The following is a 24,051-nucleotide window of genomic DNA, read 5'->3' as shown; positions in this document are numbered from 1 at the left end:
TATAAGAAAGATGCCATTATATTACAAGGCTGTTACCAGGACTGAGTTATAGAGAAGTTGATAAGGCTAGGACTTTATTCATTGAGCATAGGAGAATGATAGATGATCGTATAGAAGTGTATTAAATCGTGAGGGGCATAGATAGAGTGAATGCACACAGTCTTTTTCACAGGGTTGGCAAATCAAGAATTAAGAGCACATAGGTTTAACATGAGACAGGAGAAATTTAACAGGAACCTCAGGGACAACATTTTCATCCAAGGGGGTGGTCAGTATATGGAATGAGCTGCCAGAGGGAGTGGTTGAGGCAGGTACATTAACAACATTTAAGACACCACTTGGACAATTACATGAATAGGAAGGGTTTAGAGGGATATGGGCCAGATGCGAACATATGTAACTGGCTTAGGTGGGCATCTTGGTTGGCATGGACCAGTTGGGCTGAAGAGCCTGTTTCTGTGCCATGTGACCCTATGTCACAAGTGCGTTACAGCCATTGAAGTACTTTTGAAGTTTAGTTGCTGTTGTGAAATAGGGAAATGCAGTTGTCAATATGTGCGCAGCAAATTCCTACAAATAGCTTTGAGATAATATATTTGACTTTATTATTTGAGAGTTAAATAATACCAAGACATCTATTATGTCTCTGAACTTGCACATGTGTAAAATTTGAGTACGTATGGCAGGCATGTGAACTGTATCCACTCCCACTTGTCATACTTGACACTAAAGAAGAAAGCGTTTCTTGGTAGACTCAAAGCAGCTGGAGAGCTGTCGTCCTTCTTTCATAACTGTTGTCATTGCTCTGTCCTTACTCAAGCATACTGAACCTGTTCGCCCATTCTTCTGCAGACCTTCAATATCCTTTCTCTGCCAAATCCATGCCCATTTCTCAGAACTTTCCTATTTGATCCTGTCCCATCGAGTCTATGCCCTAAAAAAGTATATTATCATTTCTTGTGCTCTTTTTTTTAAGGCTCAGCCTTTAACATGGGAGACCTCCCCATTTCAAACCTCCCACCCTGGCCTTCCACATTGCCTGTCTAAAGTAGTTGTGTTCAGTCACACCGTGCTGCCTTGGTTCAACTCCTCCACAACCACTGCATTAACACTTGGCTTCTCCTAAATCCAGCCTTGAGTAACTGGTAGTCCTGTCTGACTAACCTCAAAGCCATTCTCCCTGAGTTTTAAGGGGCAATGGGTTTGGGCCTGATTTCTATGAGTGTTCTGTCAGAATCTGGTGATATTCACTTCCCCCTGCTGCCTGTTTTCTTCTCCCGTACTAGGTCATGCTCATTCATCACTTCTGGTTTTGCCGACCTATCTTATTTCTAAACTTCTCAAAAATAGAATGTTCATCTTTGTCTAAATACCTTCACACCATAAATAATCCTTCATAAGTGTAATTTCTTTCAGTGAATAAATTAACTTCAAATTTTCAGGAATACTCTGTAACATTATAGGCTTCAGAACTTCATTCCTGATCTATGTATCTCTGTTTATTTTTCGAATGGTTATCAAAGTATCAAATATACTTTGATCAAATGACTCCAGACATTTCTACCCTATCACTGCTTTCTCCTCCTTTGCCCTGTATAAAGGTGGCAAGATGTCTTGTAAGTGACTTCAACCATAGTGGAAAACACGTTTCAAGATCATTATTTCTGAAGTACTTCATTGCTATAGCATCTATAATTACTTTCTTAATGTTTCAGAGATTAACCTGGGCAGGTGTAATAGAGCAAACTGCCACTGAATGATTAAAATGCACTTGTTAACTGTGAGTGGAATATTTAGACAATATTATAATATTAGCTTAAATGCTAAAATGGTTAAAATGAGCTATATGTTTTAATTTGGCAGCAATGTGAAGTTGAGCTGGCTGAGAGCTGTTCTGGCAAATTCTTAGGTGTGTCAGGGTTAATCGGATACCGCTTAGGGGTGCACACTTAAAATGAGGTGTGGCCAAGGAATGTCATTTCTGTAAACAGTTATACTCAATGATTTTATGGTCCTACTTGCAAAGACCTTTTCCAAGTGCATTAAGGAAATTGGCCTTTTAAAATATTTCAGTTGGATTTAGGGTTCAAAAGGAGAAAAGTGATCATATGAAATGTTGATAAAGGAAGTCACTTAACTTACAATCATTCCTTTGAAAGTGTAAAAACTAAACGGTCAGCTGAGGATTCAGTCTGTCATTGGCAAAAAAAAACTAATGCAAAATCAGGAGTCTGAAGAATTCAAAAATTTCCTTATTGAAATTTCAAAAACATTTTCCAAGGATTATCAAAGGAAATGTCTTAAATCCAGTGACTTTGCCTGCGTGCAGGATATTGTCAGTTTTCTTTTCTCTCGCTCTCTCTTGCTCACTCTCTTCCAATGCAGCTTGTTTCACTCTCATATTATTTATTGACCCTTTCCTTCTAGTTCATTATAGATCTGGACCACAAATGTATAAATAAGAAGGCATATTAAAACTGTCTGATATGTTCTTGGATGGAACAAGGATGGTATCACTTCTCTCTAGGTTACTGATATACCTCACTCTTTATTGAATGAAGATTTACATATTTTCTTTTGAGACTAACATTGGTGTCCAAATTAGATACAACAGGGGCAGAGCCAGATTGTGAGTAGAAGCTGCAGTACTGGGATCCTGTGGTCTGGTTGGGGGAGGTCACTGCATCTGTGGGCAAGTTGGGAGGGAATGCCCATTGATCTACTGTACGCTGGGGTGCTGGGGGCCTGTGACTCTTGCCAGGGTTGTGGTTTGGACCTCCTTGGATTCAATCTTTTTTTTTGGCTTGGGCCAGTTGCATTCGTTGCACTAAGCTGAACTGCCTTCCATTTGCCTGTACATTGAGTACAAATCTGCAATTACATGATGAGTGCCACTAATGCTGTGGTGGAGAGGGTGGGCAGGGTGTGTAGTGACTCTAGAGGGGGATCTCCAGGTAGAATCATCCTCCCAATGGGATTTGCAGTGTTGTGGATTTCTGAGGTAGTGCTCGTAGTGGACTCTCACTGAAAAGATCAGTAATGCTGTTGGTAATCCTTTTAAAAAATGTCCTATTGACATATTCTCATATTTCTCTTATTTCCTTATGACATAGCAGGCTATTCAGCAGGTTTTCAGAATGATCCCTGTTCCCCATTTTCCTGTAACCTATTCTCTCACATGTGCCCCACCAACACGTCTTGATCTTCCTACCATCCACTTACACCAGGGGCAATTTACAGCAGCCAATTGATCTGACAAATATCCTGTCTCAGGGATATGGGAGAAAATCCACGTGGTGACGGAGGACATGCAAACTCCACAAAGGAAGCACTGGAGGCCAGAATCAAACCTAGCCCACTGGAGCTGTGAGGCAGCTGCACTACCTGCAACAGCACTGAGCTACCCGTCCCAGCTGCATCTATCTGGCAGGAATGAAAGCATGACGTCAAGTAGGCCAGCTGAAGTGAGAAGGAGCATGCATCGAGAAACTACTACTTTATGCTATTTCAAACAACAAGATGTAAATTTTTTTTGTTTGGACCATATGTGAGATTAACAGGTGGATTTTATTTGAGACACAAGGGACTGCAGATGCTGGAATCTGGAGCAAAAACCAAACTGTTGGAGGAACTCGGCAGGTCAGGCAGCATCTCTGGAGGCAAAGGGATAGTCGACATTTCGGGTCAACCCTGATCCGAGAAACTGATGTTCTTGACACGCTGAGTTCCTTCAGCAGTTTGTTTTTTTTTGCAGGTGGATTTTATTGTTTGGTTTGGCATCTAACAGTGAAACTTTGGTATAGAAGTTGATCCTGGGAGGCTAGACAGAGCTTAGGAGTAAAAAAGCATGATTCATGATTAGGATTGTGAAGGCGATAGACATTTTACTTTTGATTACAGAATGGAGTAGTAATACTACAGGTTTTAAACAAAACTAGAGACTAAGACAGACTGTTTACTTCACCCATTGTAAAAATTTGAAGTAGACTTCCACAATTAACCAGTTTAGTCTGACGTTAACAAATACCTAGTTTGGAGCACGACTGAAGATAATGAAGATAAGTATGTCTGTTGATGATCAAATGTTCTTCAGAACCTGTGTTATGGACTGCAAGACCATTTGTGGCCAAGCTGTAATTATAGGCTATTAAACCGTATTAGCATTCTAGATGTTTGTTTTGAGGGGCAGTGGGTCAGGAGCTGGAGAGGCAGCTTACAGAGATTACCTTGAAGGCTTGGTCCATGGTGATTTGCTTTCTAAGTGAGAGTTTATCATGTTCTGGAGGGTTGGGGGGGATAGAATTGTCCATGGTAGGTTGAATGGATTTCATTGATATTATAATCCTTCAAATTTTTGTTTTTATTATTTCATTCTACAAGTTTTTTGTTCTTTGTTGTTATTTTTCTATCCCCTCCCATATGGTCCATTGCATATTATCCTGTCCTCTTATAGAGTCACATAGAGTCATACAGCACAAAAACACATCTTTCGGCCCACCATGTCTATACTGACCACTAAATACTCATCAATACTAATCCATGTACCAGCACTTGGTACAGAGCCTTGTCAATCCAAGTGCTCATCCAGATACTTTTTATACGTTGTGGGAGTAACTCTCTTGGTTCAGTTCTCTTAAGTATGTTTTTATCTGCAATCTTGCAGCTTTTCAATTTAATGCAGCTCATCAATGTCTGGAAGGTTTTGTGACAAATTGAGTAGGGGTGAGGTTTTGTTAAATTTTCTAAATTCAGTTTTTCCAAATAGTGTTTTAAAAGAGATGAAGAAATGGATTGTGGTTATCTATCACTCCCATGACTGCCAAAGCATAATCTTTTCAAAAATCTTGTCAAAGATTGATTATTTAGTTTGATTTTTCAAAATGCTGATTGTTTGCAAATGAAGTGCATTGACTCATCACGAGACACTCTGACATTATGGATTGATACCTGTTTCTTTGGTTGATGCATTTCTTATCAATGTTAAATAGAAAATTGGCGAATGTTTTATTATGATAAAACTTCAGTAAATTTGAGTTGTGTCGTGCAAATAATATGGGAGATTCAGACTCTTGAGGTGAATTTGAGCTAACACTAAAAATTAGATAGACTTATCCACATTTGTTCAGTGAGTAGACAAGATGAACTAGACATCCAGATAAAGAGGGAAAAACTGGCCATATGCCTGTATTGGTCATAATTGATATTCATGAAATAATACAAATGTCTGTAGGCTAAACTGAGGTTAGAAGGTGTGGGAGGGAAGAGGGTTGGTGGGTATTTATGCCTTTGGGGTAGCAATGCCATATGGTCTGGCCACATGCTCTGCAAAAGAAAGTGAGTTCGAACTAGCTGATTTGTGATTCTTGCTACAATTGTTGCTTTTATTGCTATGTGTGGTTCCAGTATGAAGTTATCTCAAGTCTGTGATGCCTTTGCTTAGATACATGCAAAGAATGCAATTTACCTTCCTGTCACTGATTGCGAGGAGCAGATACAATCCATTAGCTATTAGTGAAATGGCAACAGTGGTTGTTTACAGATGAGCCTTCTGCAGTGCATTACAGAGAAGCTTTGGGAAGACTTATTTCATCATGATATGCCAACAGGCCACAATAATGCTAAACCTAATATGCATGTTGTAAGTATGTTAATTGACCTCAAAAGTGCTGAGCATCTACAATTCTGTGTGGTTTCTCTTCAGTTCATAAGATGTAGGTATCAGTAGAATGATGAACATTTAAACCTTATCCATAATTGACCATGGGAAGCTGATGGTCAGCTGCCTCCTTGAACCCCACTATAATGTCATTTGACATTATGGGAGATGGTTCAACTCTCTCATTGATGATTGCCCTCTTCCTCAAGCAGTTCCATGGGGTTGACAATGACTTGCTTCTATTCCAATTTTGTTCTGATGTGCTCATGTAGAACTCCCAGATTCTGTCAGAGGTGAGGCAGGAGGGCAGATGGATGGGTGGCTTGGGAGGTGATGCACTCTTATCACTGTCTATGCTGGGCTTCATTGTGCTCCCAACGAAGAGATTTGAGGTTCTCAATACAATGCTGAAAATCCTTCCTCCATTTTGGGTGGTGATGGGCCATGATTCCCATGAGTTGGTGGGTTGCTACACTTTATCAAGGAGGCCTTGAGGACATCCTTGAATCTTTTCTTCTGTCCACCCGGTAATTTCTTGTCATGACAGAGTTCAGAATAAAATGTCTGTTTCAGGAGTCTGGTGTCAGGGAGGTGAGTGTTGTGGTCTGCCCAGTAGAGCCAACTGAATGTAATTCAGACATCAATGCTGTGATGTTGGGCTGGGAGAGGGCACAAGGGTTGATTCACTTTTTCTGTCAGTGGATTTGGAGGATTTTGCATGACAGTGTTGATGGTATCTCTCCACAGCTTTGTGGTGCCTGCTGTAGGTAATCCATGACTCAGGAGCATGCAAGAGGGTAAGGGTCACTGCTGCCTGATAGATGATGAATTTTGGATCAGGTTTGAAGTTTTCTTTTCTCAGATGGCCAAAGGCTTGGCTGGCATACTAAAGACAATGATGTCTGCCTTTGTTGATAGGCTCCCAAAATATGGACATGATTCACATTTTCCAGGGTCATGTCATGGACCTTTATTTTCGAGGGGTGGTATTGTGTGGTGGAAGCAGGTTGGCGGAGGATCTTTTTTCTTGTGGATGTGTAGTATAAGGCACTTATACAGGTACGCTTCAGTGAAAGAGTCGACAGTGACTTGGAGACAGCCTTCAAATGTGTGTAGGTAGAAGAGTCATTTGCATGATATCTTTATTAGTCACATGTACATTAAAACACACAGTGAAATGCATCTTTTGCATAGTGTTCTGGGGGGCAGCCCGCAAGTGTTGCCACACTTCCGGCGCCAACATTGCATGCCCACAACTTCCTAACCCTTACGTCTTTGGAATGTGGGAGGAAACTGGAGCACCCGGAGGAAACCCACACAGACACGGGGAGAACGTACAAACTCCTTACAGACAGCGGCCGGAATTGAACCTGGGTTGATGATGCTGTAATAACGTCACACTAACCGCTATGCTGCTGCGTTATGTCGCGTTACAGCTTGTTGACTGAGGTTGGAGCCATCTTGGTTCAGGAGTGGAGGCAACATAGACTGAATAGTTTCTCAGCTGTAGATTTGATGCACACCAGTGAGAAAATTGAGTCTCCCCTTGAGATTGGTTCTGATGCGAACATATTGGTTATGATCATGGCTTGCATGCATCATGTGGCAGCCAGAAGGTGGAGACGACTTTCTGCACGCAGTCAAATTTGAGAAGGATTGTCCACAGTCCCTTTCAGGTTTAGAAGTTTTAGTGAAGTGAAAAAGGTCACATATGATGGTGACAGTGCTCCCTGCATTTCTCTTGGAATTGATACTTGGTGAATATTATAGAGTCATATAGCAGAGAAGGAGGCCCTTCAGCCCATCAGGTCCATGTCAACCGTCAAGCACTCATGTACACTAATCCTATTCTCCCCACCTTTCCATCTACCACTCACCTACACCCTAGACTTGCTTACAGTCTTGGGGCAATTTACAGTGGCCAATTAACCTACCTATCTGCATGCCCCTGGGATAAGGGATAAAACCAGAGCACCCAGACGAAACAAGGAGAACGTGCAAGCTCCACACACTCAGCACTGGAATTCAGGATTAAACCTGAGTCTCTGGAGCTTTGAGTCAACAGTACCACCTGCTGCACCACTGTGCCACCCAAAATTACCCCACCAAACTGACAAATGCTGACTCTGGTGGAGCTTGAACCCATAACCTTTGAATTCCTTTTCATTCACCATTGGAAATCCAACATCCTATCCACTGCACCACAGAGCCCAGCACCATGTTCCATGTGTCTCTAGATGGACGGAAACCACAAATGCTCAGCACAATCATTACTTACGAGTCTGAATATTGTCCAGGTCTGGGTACATGTGGGTTTTGGTTGCTTCATTACTGAGGAACTGTGAAAGGGGCAGAACACTGTGTAATCATCAGCAAATTTCCTACTTCTGTTCTTATGCAATGGAGTCACTTTCTATAATGTAGGGAAATGGAAAGATTAGTTTGTGTAAAACAGAGAGAAGATAAATTACCAGGTAATCTGGTGTGAGGGATAAATAAAAAGCAGAATGTTGGGCAAATGTTTCTGCTCTTTGAATAAAGGAGTTGTGGACACAGCTCAGCACATCATGGAAACCAACCTCCCCTTCACTTCTTGCTGCCTCGGTAAAGCAGCCAACATAATCGAAGACCCCACCTACCCGGACATTCTCTTTCCTTCTCCTTTCCCCTCAGGCAGAAGATACAAAAGCCTGAAAGTATGTACCACCAGGCTCAAGGACAACTTCTATCCCGCTGTTATAAGACTATTGAATGGTCTCCTTGTACAATAAGATGGACTTTTGACCTCACAATCTACCTCGTCATGGCCTTGCACCTTATTGGCTGCCTGCGCTGCACCTTCTCTGTAACTGTAACACTTTATTCTGCATTTCATTATTGCTTTTACCTTGTACTACCTCAATGTACTGACGTGATGAAATTATCTGTATGGATGGCATGTAAAACAAAGTTTTTCACTGTACATGTACTGTACATGTGACAATAATAAACCAATTTTTTACAGTTGCCTGCATAGTTTCACGCCTCTGCTGGAAGATGGCAATCTAACCCGTCTCTTCAAACCTCTGGGTCTTAAACACAAAACCTTCTGAGTCAGGAGAGAGGACTGCCTCTAACCCAACTGTTTCTTCCACCAAATGTACTCAAACATTGTCAAAGGGAAAAAACACACAAATGTGAAATGTATAAAACAAAGTTGTAAATGGAAGGATGAATGATGGGTGAGTTACCAAGTCTGATGAGACATCATAGACCTGAAGCATTAACATTGTTCCTCTCTCCAGAGGTGCTGCTTAACCAGCATTTTCTGTTTCATAACCATCTCTGTTTTTATTTCAGACATCTCATATCTGCAGTGTTTTGCTTTTGGCTGAATAGCGTTTCCTTGTTCCTTTTTGTTTTGTACTTTTACAGAGGCGGATTGTCTTCAATATACTTAAAAATAATTTGGCTATAGGTTGCATAATTTTGGACTCAGGATGAAGTAATTTTCGAAAGTTATTTCAGCTATGCCCAGCTGATGCATTGTCTATAAGTGTTGGACCTGCTGCACTATGGTATTTCCAGGTCAAACTCGGTGGTGTGAAGCACTTGGTATGAAATGGTAGCGTCATTTCTTGTCATGTGGATTTTGTCTGAGAGACACTGATTCACACCACCAGTTGGATGAAGTTGTCGATTGCCCCATTGTCAATTAGAAAGCATTAGCATGGAGTCATTGGCTTCACATTTAGAAGGGAGTTGGGTGAACTTGCTGACAGGGCTGTCAATCTAATGATATTTTAAATGTCAAGTTTGAGAAGCCTTTTGAATTGTTTGTTGGTTTATAAATGTACCACTAGTTTCCTTGGCATAACCATGTAATAAAGATGAAGTGAATAATTTTAGACTGAGCAAGCAATGAAGAGAATTCTATTAACATGTGCCAGTGCTTATATTTGTTATTAGATGAATGGAAGAAATGACTTCCAAAGCTTAAGGGTCTTCCACATTGGAATTAGGGTTTGGACAAATAGCCACAAAGGAAACAAAAAAAACTGCAGCTGCTGGAACTCTGAAATAAAACAGAAAATGCTGCATGTAATCAGCAGATCAGGCAACATCTGTTTAGAGAGAAACAGAGTTAATATTTCTTTCTGGTGAACCCTAACCAGAACTGAGAGAACTTAAAAGACGTAAAATATTGTCCATTTTGGAGAAGGTGGCGGATGGTGATTGGTGAGGGAGGATGGTTTGAGAGCCCTTGACCTCTTCCTGGAACAGCGGCCTAACCAGCCCACTCCACCACGTGTCAACAACTTCTCCTTTAGCTCCACTCACTTCCTCCTAATCAAAGGTGGAGTGATGGGAACGCACATGGGCCCAAGCAATCGGCAACTCTTTATGGGATGCATGGAACTTGTTCATTCCTGCTTCTGCCCCTTCCATAGATTCCTTTTCAAGTACATCGATGATTTCCCTGATGCCCCTTTCTGCTCTTACGCAGAATTCAAAAGTTTTGTCACTTTTGCTGTCAACTTCCACTTTGCTTTCGCTTTCATGTCATCCACTACTGACTCTTCCCATTCTTCTCTACATCTCGGGATGGGTTAGCAGCCAATAACCATTACAAGTCCACAGACTCTCACAGCTATCTTGACAACACCTTCTTCTGCCCTGCTTTCAGTAAGAACGCTGTTCTATTCTCCTGGTTTATATTATCTCCATCTTATATCTTCTGAGATGGCTTCTTTTTTCCTTAACCATAGTTCCCCATACTAGACAAGGCTCCCAACCAAGTCTGTTCTATTTCCCAACTTCTGGCCTCACCTGTCATTCAGAGCACAGGTAGGGTTCCCCTTGTCCTGAACTTCCACCCCATCATCTGTCATAATTTCTGCTGCCTCCAATGTGATGCCACCACCAGGCACACACCTCCCCTCCCCTCTCCTTCAGCATTCTAAAGGAACTATCCCCTCTGCAACTCCCAGGTTTATTCTCCCACCAGCACCCACTCTGTGTCTCATGGCACATTCCTGTGCAACAGTAGAAGATGCAACATCTGCCTTTGGTCTCTTCCCTTTCCAATATCCAGGGATCCAAACACTTCTTGGTGTAGCAGCAATTCATTGGTAGGACTTGTAATCTAGTGTCCTGCATTTTCTGCTCACAATGGGTTATTCTGTACACCGGAGAAACCAAACACAGCTTGGATGACCACTTTGCAGAACATCTCCACAAGGGTGACCCTGAGCTTCCAGTTGCTTGTCGCTTTTAATTCATCATTCCACTCCCATTCTGACCTCCGTCTTTGGGCTCTCACACTGTGCCAATGAAACCCAGTCTAAGTTTGAGGGAAAGCATTTCATCTTTTTCCGTGGTATTTATTGTCTTAGGGATGTAACATTGAGCTCCAACAATTTCCAATAACCAGCTTTTCCAGATTGATTCAGAACTGCCCAGTTCTGATGAAGGTTCATTAACCTGTTTGGAATGTTAATTCTGTTTCTCTTTTCATAGGTGTTGCCTGATATTTTGAGTTTCTCACTATTACATTTTATTTCATATTGCCAGCATTTGCTTTTTTTAAAAATCTGATACACCAGTTGTATAATCTGAGTGACTGCTTGGGAAAGATCCTGTCTACCTGAAGAAATTAAAAAATTACAATGGTACATGAAATTGTGTCACAAACTATTGTTGCCAAACCAGTTTGGACAAAATTACCCATTTGAAAACAACACCAGAAGTATGGATTTTGCATTTTTGAAGACGCTTGATTACTTGGTTTATTTGGTGAACAAAGTTCGCTAGTCTGTTTCAAAACTTGTGGCTATTGTGGGATTTTATTTTTAAAAGGGTAAATAGTCTCTCATAACTTTTCTTCACCTCCTTTGCAGTAAGAGAGCAGTTTTAGTGCTACAGAATGAGCCACTTTATCCCCAGCGCCGTTCCTACACCAGTGAAGATGAAGCATGGAAATCCTTTCTGGAAAACCCCTTGACTGCTGCCACTAAGGCTATGATGAGCATCAATGGAGACGATGATAGTGCTGCAGCTTTGGGTTTACTATATGATTATTACAAGGTATGTAAACTTAGTGGACAAATGTACTCCATAGTAAAGTCTGTGAATGATGGCGATGCCATGTTTTTATCACTAGTGATGCTCAAATCATCCAATGGTACTGTAATCTGCTCTTGGTTTGATCTGGCCTTGCTAGTTACTGTTTTTACTTATGCATATGGCATCAAAATGAACGTGCTGCCTTTTCATATTTATCAGTTGATTTTTTTGCAAACTAACAACCACTAAGGGAATAGTCTGAAAAAGATTTTGTTCTTTATTTAGCTCCAAGACTGCTGACAAGCTCAGGGAAACTCCTGTCTGCCTAGACCTGTGGGTTATGAATTTATTTGCTGTTGATTACACATGCCTTTACTATTGAAATATTAAACCTAAGCATAATAAAAATAGAAAGCTTTGAAAACTCATGTGCCCTAATCACAAAGTGTGAGTGGAATACAGGACAGGGTGAACAGAAAGCATGCAGGATCATGCTGTGAATGAATGGAGAAGATGGATTTCCCTGCCTGAACTAGCATGGAATCTCTAGCACTGCTTGTGGGTGGATGGGAGCAGCATTTTGGACCATCGTCTGTCCGCACACTGGCCTTTCATTGGCGGAGATAGCTAATCCTGTCATTGGCATCTTCTGGGTTAGGAAGTGGATGTTAGAATCAGCTGAGATTCCCCTTCCAAGTGACAGGCTGACAAGTCCTGCTGGAGATGTGGGCAGGACCGGGCATTGCTGTGATGCCTCAGATCATTGAGTGGAAGCTGACATTCATCATTGAGGTTCACACATGAGAATGCATTGGCCATTCAGCAAGTAGATTGGCATCCATCATAGTATACCCTGGCAGAGAGCTGCTATCAGGGGAGAAGAAAGTCCTTCAGAAAAGGAAGTGCCAAAGAGAAAAGATTCTGACTGAAATGAAAGAAATTGGTATCTGGGAAATTCACTGAAAATTGAATGCATTCAACAAGGATGGGTAAAATAAAGCATCTGAAAATAGGAGGCTATTTAGGAACCCATGTAAGCCATTTACTGAGGTCATTACTGATCTGTGACTTAGCTCATATACTTTCCTCAAATTCCTTGATGCTTTTTGCTGGGAAAATGTATTGTCCTATCATCAATTATTATTTGTGGAAGAGGGTTCCAAATTATTATCAACCTTTGCACGTAGAAGTGTTTTCTAGATTCACTCCTGAAAGGCATGACTCTAGTTTTAAGACTCTACCCCAAGTCCTAGACTCCCTTACCAGTGGAAAATGTTTCAGTATCTTAAATATTTTTTTAAGATCACCCATTAGTCTTCTAAATGCTGGAGTTTCTCTACTTTACATATTTAATTTAACTGCTTTTAATTTAACTCTGCACTTTCTCTAAAGCTTTCCCAATTGTTGCCCAAAACTGCTCTCAGTATTCTAGGTGTGGTCTAACTAGAACATGTATAGCTGTAGAATAATGTCTACCTCTTTATGCTCTGATTCTCCAGATAGTCAGGCCAGCATTCTTCTCAATTTGTTTTCTGTATCTGTCCATGATGCTTATTTTTTCACTAAAAATATACTATGTTTATAATAAATACAACAGATTGGGACATGCTATTATCTACATTCATTGTTCGAAGCAACTTAGTGCATCCTCTTACAATCCATTGATGCCACTATTGTTTCTTCCTTAAACATTGCATTAATGGAGTATTTGAGAGGCCGTTAAATAGGGCCCAGCTAGTTGCTGTGCAGTAGCAGCAGGACCCTAGACTGTGGTCCTCTCCCCTCCATCCCTCCCCTGCCCCCAGCTCCCCCAGCCTTCGTGGTGGCAGCACTGTTTCAGTGCCTCCCCCAGCATATGCTCCTGTCCTGTGGAATGTGCCAGTTGGCAATATTTGCTTGAGGACTTTTTTTGCACTGGAAGACTAACAAGTTTTTGGCAGATCAAAGTGCGTCTTTCACTGAGTTGATCATCTTCCAGCAGCAGTTGATGTTTTTGTCTTGGTATGTGTCCCTGGGAACAGCCCTTAGATCACAGAGTCCTCTGTTATGCAGCTGCTCACGATGAACCTCAAAAAGACCACCGCATCCCTTTCCAGACCTTCCTGGCAAACACACAAGGCTGTGGATGTTGATACCTGTACATGACACTTAAATGGTCCGTGCACAGGAACCCAAGTTTCATGGGGCTGCCACTGATTCTGGCTTTCTGTATTTTAGGAAGTACCTGGTCCTGCCCTTTTTGGACTGTAGTCCATTCTCCACAGTTTTGCCAATTAACTTAATATAGTAATTTGTGACTGATGCTCGCATCAAGACTGTTTAAAGAACTCCTCAATTTGGAGCTTGTATTGGTTTTAAGCTACAGTAAAATTAGTATATTTGTGAAGCTCATATGGAACGCAAATGAAGGCAGCTGTGTTGAACTAGGTCAGGTTTCTGTTGAAATAGAATAATTTTGGTTCCTTTAAAATATACCCTTCTGCTTGTTAATAATTTTAACCATGTCCTAAGAAATTGTAAAAGGATTGACAACTGCGCTCCTTGTTTAACTGTGAGTACAAGCTAGGGCTGATTAGTAAGAGTATATTTGCTGAATGTACAGAAACCACTCATAGAAAAAACCTGTGGTCTGATTTATGCCAAAAATGCTGTTCACAAAATACTGAAACAGAAACATCTTTTAAACTTTAGGTTCCCAGGGAGAAGAGGACAATACCACCTGAGAGAAGTTCTAATACTGACTCGGAACACAACAAAAGGTAGAAGTATTATAACGATTGACATGTTCAGAATGGCAGGAGGAGCTTCTTTGGTCCACTGTCTCTCTCTTGGGCTTTTGAATGACCAAAATATTTACTCCCAGAGCTCCATTATTTCTTAATGGCATTAATTTTTGTTTTCCCTTTTTAAGTCCATATACAATACCCTTATCGAAGTAAATCTGTTTCCCTCACAAAAATGATTATCCTGCTCATGGAAACTATTCCCCCCTCAGCACCCTTGTTTGTCCAAACTGTTCATGATTTTCAGTGTTTCCAAGTCTTATGTCATAGTTCAAGTGAACTCAGCCAGTGACTTTTACCTGCTTGTTTAATCATCAGTTCTTTCAGAGATGTCCATGAAGACTTGGACATTTTCCAGTAGGCATGACCAGGTGATTAGCAAGAATAGTTGTCCATTTCATTTCCCCTTTCCAAAATCCAAATACTTGGTCCAAACCAGGCCCATATGTGTTTACATATATATATATATATATATATATATATATATATATATATATATATATATATATATATATATATATATATATATTCTTCTTACATCACACATCAGTGTAAACCAGGATTTTATAAGGAGTAAGGATTTCTCAGCAGTTCACATGGAACTGACACATTTACTGCCAAGTTGGGGACTCCTTCATGAATGCAGAAATCCTGAACTTGTTGGCTGAGCTTTTCTGGTGAGTTTCTGGCTGTGGTCCAGCACCAGTGGAGCTGGTGCTCACTGAGATTGCCCATCACTTACGCCGGGGAATCTGCTCTTGGCTTCAGTGTGAGGTTAGACCTCACTCACTTTTATGGGGATTGTATAGTGCAAAGGAGAAAGGTAAGGATAAAGTAACTTATATCTTTAAAAGTGGCATGTGTTTTAATATTCTTAAGTGATATTAGGTGATTTCATTCATTGTAATTTTTAAAAATTTAATCTTTGATACCTCATACAGCAAACCTGGGAGTGGAAAAAACTGTTTCTTACACTGCAGCAGATACAGTACTTAAAAAAAAATCACTGGCTGTAAAGAGTTCTGTGGGACATCTCAAAAGGCCATCTTTAAATACACTTGTTGTTCCATTCAAAGCTTTGAATGAATTGAAAATTGCTCACAGTAAGATACCGTAAATTACTTGCTCTCTTTTGAACCAATACGTTTCATGACTTCTGCATATTTCCTTACTGTTTTTAAGGACAGTAAATTGCTGCCCCATTGACCATGCTCTCAATTTGAACAAATTTGAAAGACTGGTCAGCACAAACACTTGAGTGCAGTTTATGAATGATTACCCAGACTTGACAATGAGGCCTGATGTACATGTTCTAGTCAGTTATAAAACAGAATATGCTCAGCAGGAGAGAGAAAACAGAGTTAACCTGATGAAAGTTCATTGATCTGAAATATTAACTCTATATCTCTCCCTCCACTGATTTTGCCTGTTCTGCACTTCCTGCATTTTCTGTTTTATTTCAGACTTCCAGCAGTATTTTACTTTTGGATTTTTGCTTTATTCTGTTGTCTTTTTTCAATTGTAAAATTTTACCATTTCTCTCCATTTTGTTTTACTGGTTGAAGATTGCTCACACCCATGCATCCCCCTCGTGTTAAAAGGGGAGTACGATCTGGCATGCTGCCTCCTTCACAGCCAACATCAATGCTGCTTTATGATCGTCCAGAAGGAGGCACAATTCAGACAGGGTGAGCAGACAACATTAGGCTTTTTACTCCCCTTTCTCTGATATACATTGCCTCTCATGGTGTGGCACTCCATCTAGAAGCTTAGTTGAAGACTGAGAAACCTGACTCAATTAAGTTATACAGATTTGACTGAGACTTGAATGAGCAACTTTCCACTTGGGAGGCAAACGTTCTGCTACTTAGGTTACTGAACCACACTGTATCCTGTTAAACACACATGATGTATAAGAATGACAATTGATCTGCATATAGATGTTACATTAAGCAGTGGTTTATGCTATCTAAGTATTTGATTATAATATTCCCTCTCTCTATTAATTATTCGGAGGGATTAACATTGCAGTCATCATCTTGGGTTATCTGAATCATTAGGATACCTTTTGATGTTGCTTGGAATTGTGAATAAACCAATAAAGATAAAGGCTTTAAAAGCTATTTCCTGTAATCTTGATTTTTGTTGTAATCATTGCAGCATTTTAGGCTTGGTAAATAAAATTTTCAATTGCTTTGCCAAAATTTTTCATGATTTTTGCAGTTTGTGCCTTGTATTCTAGGATTTATTTGTGCTGGAAGGGGCAAATGCACTTAGTGTTCTTTTTCAGAAGGTATTAAATTATCAAGAGCACAACATATACATTAATATTGATTTAAAAAATAAGTTTATTTTAACTTTTATTAAGGAAAGCACCAGAATGGTAATTTTAACAACATTATTTAGAGTAAGGAGGTATCACTAATAACTGACACACCCGCCATGTTCTGATGCATCTGACATAATTGAAGAGCTGGGTGGTCTGGGACTGAAAATAGGACATTTGTATTTTTTTAAAAAATGGGAAATATAAAAAACAAAAGCAAGGAATAAAAATTAGCCAATTACTTAACTTCCAGGTGGTGGATGTATACTCAACACAATTGCTTCTAAGCCAGGTGTGAAAGTAGCTCAATTTTCTTAATGTACAGTTGTATTTCAAACATTGCATCAGCTACCCACTTATTAGTGCATTTCACCTTTGTTTTAACTAAACAAATTGCATTTGTAATATGGAAATGACTCATGACAAGACTGCACTTTAACATGCTAACTCTGTGTATGCCTTTGAAGAGGAAACTGGTCCAGGGATGGGGAGGGGGCCACTTCTTCAAATGAGCAGCTGATTGGCATGCTCCAGCATAGATTTTGGCCATTGATGTTCAGACAGAGACTGTGGAAATAAGGGACAAGTTGAGAATTCAGTTTGGTGAGTGGTTTGCAACTTTACCATTGTGTTACAATATTTTTGAAAGTGATATTTTCATATTCAAGGAACTCCATGCCATCTGCAACAGATCAGCCAGTTATTTCCACAGTAGACAGCCGAGTGCAACAGCTGAGAGTTTTGCCGGTCAATTTGGTGTTGCCCAGCCACTCCATTGGACACGACAAAGTGAATCAGTTTACAGCACCAGACACCACTGTCACGGTCTCTGTTACAACAGTACCACCCCATTCCATCAAAACAGAATCCCACCCTAATAACTTCTCGGTGGGAATACCTCCAGCAACGTACTGTGGTGAGCCTCCCGAGCGCATTGTCATCTATGACCGAAATATGCACACTGACCACTTCACGTCAACTGCACCGTCTTCACAAAGGAGGACCCCTGACACCACCTTCACAGAGACGTTCAAGGAAGGCTCTCAAGAGGTAAACAAATTGTTTACTTATTTATTGTGTAACTTTTGGGGCTTTGTTCACTTTTTTAATGATAGAATAAATGTCCCTCTTTTAACTCCAGCTGTCCTGAGCACATGTAGGAAATGATCTGCTAATACTGCTGTGGGCATATAGGAATAAGCTTGGACTGACAAATTTTTGTCTTTGCTGATGCTACACTGCCTTAGGTGAAAGGAGCTGAACCAGTGAACCTATGGTGTGTTGTAATGTTTTCCAGTAAATCACACAACTTGCAGCTCTTTAAGTTGAAGGTGCCAAAGTAATCTTCTTGCTGGATTTACTCAGAGACTAGTAAATATTAGGTGTGAAATTCAACTTTAGCAGTGATGTCAAACTGAGAATAACAAATCATCTGACAATTTTCAGCCAGTTTGGCAATAAGGAGAAGTTCAAACAAGGCACTAGCAGCATAAAACTCAGAAGTGTAGTGAACTGCAAGGAAGATAAGAGACTTCAAGAGTGTATAATTAATTTATATGCATAAATTGTTATATGCAGGTTGCAAATGTGATTCTAAAATGTTATACTGGATCCTGGGTTTTATAAAAAGAAGCATGGAGTACAGGAGCAAAGAATGATGAACCTTTGTAAATAACTGGTTCGTCCAGAATGCAAATAGACTGTATAGGCTGGCCTGCTGGGTATGTCCCACAGCACTGCTACTGGCAGCACATAACACAGACAAAGAAACATAATCTGCTTGTAACTGCCACATTAACCCGTACATGGAATGGAATAAAAACTGCAGGTGCTCGAAGTTTCAAATAAAAATAGAAAATATTGAAAAAAAACCAGCAGATCAGGGGGATCTGTGGAAAGATCGGAGACCCAAAATGTTGAGTGTTTCTCCTTTCACAGATGCTGTCTGACCTGCTGAGTTTTCCCAGCGTTTTCTGTTTTATTCCACATTAACCTGTTTGTCTTAAGTTAAAAAAAAATTAAATGAATTATTTTAATCAGTATCCCCTTCCCAGTTCTGCTGAAGGGTCTCGGATCTGAAATGTTAATTCTATTTTTCTGACAGTTTCCAACATTTTTGTTTTCGTTTCAGATTTCCAGCATCTGCAATTTTGTTTTGATTTAAAAATGTAGGCTTTTGGGAATAGCTGAACTCCCTATGTATAAAGCCAGTATAGACTCGAAGGGCCAAAAGGCCTCCAATCCACTGTAACCTTTTTGTGATTCTGTGACTAAATTTCTATTGTCTGTTTTGCTCAGTCAGCAGAGAAGAATTTCACCAAACTGCAGCTACAGGGACACTGTAATCCCTCCACCTGTAAGGTCTTCACCTCCATTCTTTTGCTCTTTAATGGAGAGCTGGCTTCCCCTTGAATAATTATTAATTACCCCATTGAGAATGACCAAGAACATAGGAATGTTGCTCATCTTGTCTTGCTTCTTGTGTCTGTTGTGTGGGTACAAAGTAGGCACAGCAAGTGTTTGCTTTGGGAACCAATACAACCACCCACCACAGCTCGACTTTCACTGGCAAGTGGCCTGATAAACATACAGGCAAAGTTCCCAGGTGGGTGCACAGATCCAACAAGTTCAGCAAATGAACTGAAGCTCAGGTCAGCCAATTAAGGTGCACTTCCATACCAAAAATCCCTCTCCTTATAGTCTCAATTGAATTGGTTGGATAACTCACTCTATAATATTTCTTATGCAAGACAAAAGGTACCCAGAGGAAGAATCTGAGATGGGGGAGGGCCATTTACTCTTTAGTATGATTTATTTATATCTTGAATTAGGAAACATAATAATGCAGTAGCTTACCTGGGCAGCTTCTGAGTGCATGTCATAAGCTCCATGTGGTCATCGATGAACAGTGGCACATACATAAAATCCCCTTGTAAAAGTAGCAGTGTGACTTTTAAGTTAATTCAGGTTGATTATTTTTATTAAATGCCTGGGAATATAATTGTATTTGATAATATCCTGATGGCTCAAAGTCAAAATCTGAGCAGGGTTTCCTCAGACGGTGGGACCCTGACATGAATCCTTGGTCAAATCAACATGGCTGCATCAGACACACAATTGAAAAAAATATTAGTTGGGTTTACTGGTCTTCCTGCCATGGTACAAATTTGAAGAAAAAAAATGGGGACTAACACTGGGCTGGAACGTACTGGGAATTGTGGGTGGTTCTGTGGCCCTGTAGGTTGTTAGTTGGGCTCTTGTGCAGTGGGGTAAATCCTGAACATGCAGACCGATCTCCACTGGTGATTGACTAGTGGCTTTCTGATGTTGGACTCCTTGTGAATACCATCTCACTACATTTTCCCTGCAGGTAGGTTGGGCCATCTGTTTGCTGAACCTATGCCAGGTTAGGTCCTATTACTGGCATAGTTGTCCCACTCAATGGGGAGGGATTGCTGTAAGGGGGAAGGGCAAGTAAAAGATAATTTACACACTTTAATTCATTGTTTGCTTTAATCTTAATTGTTTTTGTTTTAGTGATTAAAACTACTGTGTAAAAAGTTTCATTGCTTCAGTTGTTTAATTAATTTATAATAGCTTTTGAACAGTTCTGAATGTCAGTTTCATTGAAAGTATTCAACATCTTGAAATATTTACCAGCTGGCTGTCAAAATCACTTCTGGTCATTCTGCAGGTGGGCTTGTTCTGGCCCAACCAGGTGATGCATCATGGTGTAGCCAGCCTTGCCATAGTGCAGAGACTCAGCCCTTTGGATGCAGATGAGTTCAGGCAGCAAGTCGATGTCATGCAATCCAGAAATGGCAAGTCCAGAGTTGGTATGCATGTCAACAGCATACCAAAACTCTGCTGCCCAACTTTTAACTTGCACCATGTTCTATTCATCCCTGTATTGACCGACCTATGTTGGATCCCTGTCCATCAATATGTTAATTCTCAGATCTCTCCAAATACTCCTGAGTCTTGCTGTTTGCTGTCTTTGGAAAATTTTTTAGCTTTGAGAGATCTATCCTCTGTTCAAATTCACCTCTTTCACATCTCCAATTTTAATTGCTTTACCACTACCAACTGCATAGGTTGGAAATTATGGTATTCCTTCCTAACCTCTTCAACCTCAATATTTCATCCTTTACGATGCTCCTTAAAGCATAACTCTGTGACCATAGTTCTGGTCATCCATCTAGTCCCCTATTTCAATGCCATTTCTTTGATTATGTTCCATTGTGGTTTCTGGGAAGGTTCACCACATAAATACAAGTTGTTGGTGTTGGTAATGTCCGATTAGCGTTATTCAGTTGTTGACTACCTTCACATCCCATTTTGTAATATTAAACAATTATACCATTAGATGAAGCAATAGCACTCAAAGGCTATAATTAGTCAGAACTTTCCAAGTCAGACTAGATACTTACATGACGTCCCATACCACAACTGGTTACAGCTATCTTGTACATCTGTAATAAATAACTATATAGATTTTACTTACACCACAGCCTGTTTATTCTTGTCATAGTTATACATGAACAGGACTCATGAATGGTCCCATGTGAATACAATCTGCAAAATAGAAGAAATATCAACAATTTAGCCAAGAATTTGCATATGGATAAAACTCTTTATTTCATATGTATATATGCCATTACACTTAAGTCCAATTATTGCCAATAAAGAGAAATTCTCTTTGTTCAGTTTTAGGCTACAATTAAATTTTCAATGAAATACTAAAGTAAGACCTCCTAGTGCATTGATTTTCTCACACGTTCAATGTTTTTAAACACACAAGGCAGAAAGAGTCTATGTAAACACATGCTGCAAGACAGCCAAGATCTATTCTGTATGATCCAACAGTTCTCATTCACTGAATCTATGCAGACTTCTCTGCACATCAAATATAGTCTGACAATGATGATAGCAGGTTTAGATTAAAATTTATGTTTTTTTTCTGATTTCTCATCATATCTTTAACAGAAGATCAGTGTAAACATGGAGAAATAACATAAACAGCCATTTGAGCTGTTTCCTTGGGATTTCTGTCAATCACCCACCAAAATTTACAGCAGGACGTTGGAGATTCCCAATGGTAATTTTGGGGTAGAAATTCATCCTGAGCAGGAGCCCAAAGTGCCCTTCATTAGTTATGGTTCTATAGGACACTTGCCTCAATTGTGTCCCATCCTAGACATTACACAAACAAAGATATAGTCTGAAACTCCATTGCATTACTGGGGAGATGCTGCACTGTTGGAACTGCAGTCATTCAGATTAGGGAATGTGTTAGGGAACCAAATATTCTTCAAATAAAACTAAAATTAACACCTTGCAATACTGAATGCTCACATTTGGCCATAATGGAGCTCAAGGAAAGTGAAGTGGTAAATATTGTGCACTGATATTTTTACTTGTACAATCTAGAAGGGCTTTATTATGCACACTTTGCTTCATCTAATCAACATTGCTTGATATAATTCATCTTCTCTCCTTTCCCTGGTCTTTACATTAGTCCTCAACCTTATGCTCATCTTTCTCAATTAAATTATTTCTCAAGTTGTTGCCAACAATAATAAAGAAAGTAATAAACAAAGAAAAATTTATGTAATTCCTGTCACAACTTTAGGGCATGCCAAAAGCTATTTGGTTATTTCCCTGTTTTCACTCCCCTCTGCCTTCATGGGAATTAGTCTGCTGATATACTACTGCCTTGGCAGTCTAGCAGAATCTGGATAGAGCTCTGGATAAATACCGTGGCATTAGCCTAAGGTTGGATCAGTACTGCAGACCAAGCAGGACTTCAGATTAAAGAATGATGTGCTCCACAAGCCAGGTTTTCTATACATGCTGTCTGTCAGTCTGTGAACTCATACCAAGCTACCAGCCCCCACCAATCTAATGAAACATATTGGTGGATTATTCATAACGCAGGGAATGCATGAGTATATAAGTGCCAGATATTGGTAATGTGCTATATAAAATGGTTGATGGATAAATTGGTGTCCAGTCAATAGGATGGCAAATTGTGATATACATATGTGTATTTAACTCTATTTGATTTTTTAAGTGGAAGAGTAGCCCAAAATATAGTGACTTTCTCCAGTTTTCACTTGCAGTTGCTTTTTATTAAGGTTAATGGAAAAAAAGAAATGACAGACAACAGAGTTATTGCACACCACTCAGAGATGGAAAGAGCTTGTATTTATCCTTTTGCACAGGACATCACAAGGCTCTTCACATATACTGAAATATTTCGGAGTGCATTCTCTGTTGTATAGCATATCCAAAAGCAACAGCTCTAACCCCTGAAAACCACAATGTAATTCATAACCAGTCAAGCTATTTTTGGTGAGAAGAATATTGATGGGAGAATCACCTCTTTTCTTCAAATGGTGTAACATGAACTTTATTGTCCACAAAAATAATTAACTGGAAACCTTGTCATATCTGAAAATCAGTACTTGCTGATAATGTAGCCACCTACAAAATTGCACTGAAATGTCAAACTACATTATGTATTGGAGTGAGGCTTTGATGCACTTCAAGTGGTTGGTGTGGCTTTTAAGTTTGTCCATCAGTACCTTTTTTCTGGATTAGAGAGAGATTGGAGTTAGTTAAGATGCCACTGAAAAGTCCAAAACACTACAGGTCATGAAAAAACAAACTGCTGGAGGAACTCAGCAGGTCAGGCAGCATCTGTGGAGGGAAATGGACAGTCGACATTTCAGGTCAAGACTCTTTGTCTGGAATGAAAGATGGAGGGGACATGGCTAGTATAAAGAGTTGACAGGTAGGGGTGGAGCTAGAGCTGGCGAGCTGGCAAGCTTGCTGGTGGATCCAGGTGTCCCCAGGTTATGTCAGGGTTCCCTTCCTGTGAACCGTTCGTAACCTGAATAGTTCGCAAGTTGGAAATGCGGCCATGAACTGAGTTCCCACACAGCAGAAGATGACTGCAGCCCCACAGTAGCCGACAAATCCATCCCGCCGGTCTCCCAAATGCTCATTTGTATGTATGGGCTGTACATATGTCGGGCATTCATAACTTGAGGAGGATCTATATTAATAACGTAATTAAAATATTTGGGGGGAGAAAAAGAAAATCTGTTTTTATTGTGCACAGAACACAAACTACTTTTAAAATCTGATGGAAACACAAATTCATTCTGTGCAAGTTTTTACTGAAGAAGGTCCAGTTAAGAATGGACACAGTAGTTACTCTACTGCTGTAACCAAGA

General features: G+C 40.1%; 1 protein-coding gene across 4 annotated transcripts in view; it reads left to right on the top strand.

Moving 5' to 3' along the window:
* grhl1 (grainyhead-like transcription factor 1) overlaps positions 1-24,051 on the top strand; it is an 89,433-nt gene that overhangs the window by 9,968 nt on the left and 55,414 nt on the right. For 2 of the 4 annotated variants that reach the window (XM_052025008.1, XM_052025009.1), the window contains exons 2-5: positions 11,536-11,722; positions 14,393-14,460; positions 16,050-16,172; positions 17,479-17,860. In XM_052025008.1, the coding sequence (XP_051880968.1) occupies positions 11,536-11,722; positions 14,393-14,460; positions 16,050-16,172; positions 17,479-17,860 (760 nt within the window). The remainder of the gene's footprint in view (positions 1-11,535; positions 11,723-14,392; positions 14,461-16,049; positions 16,173-17,478; positions 17,861-24,051) is intronic. The other 2 variants (XM_052025010.1, XM_052025011.1) reach the window with 1 other exon arrangement.

Source organism: Pristis pectinata, chromosome 10 (genome assembly GCF_009764475.1).
Source record: "Pristis pectinata isolate sPriPec2 chromosome 10, sPriPec2.1.pri, whole genome shotgun sequence".
Lineage (NCBI taxonomy): Eukaryota > Metazoa > Chordata > Chondrichthyes > Rhinopristiformes > Pristidae > Pristis > Pristis pectinata.
Note: the sequence above shows the minus strand (reverse complement) of the source record. Positions and strands in the feature narration are given on the sequence as shown.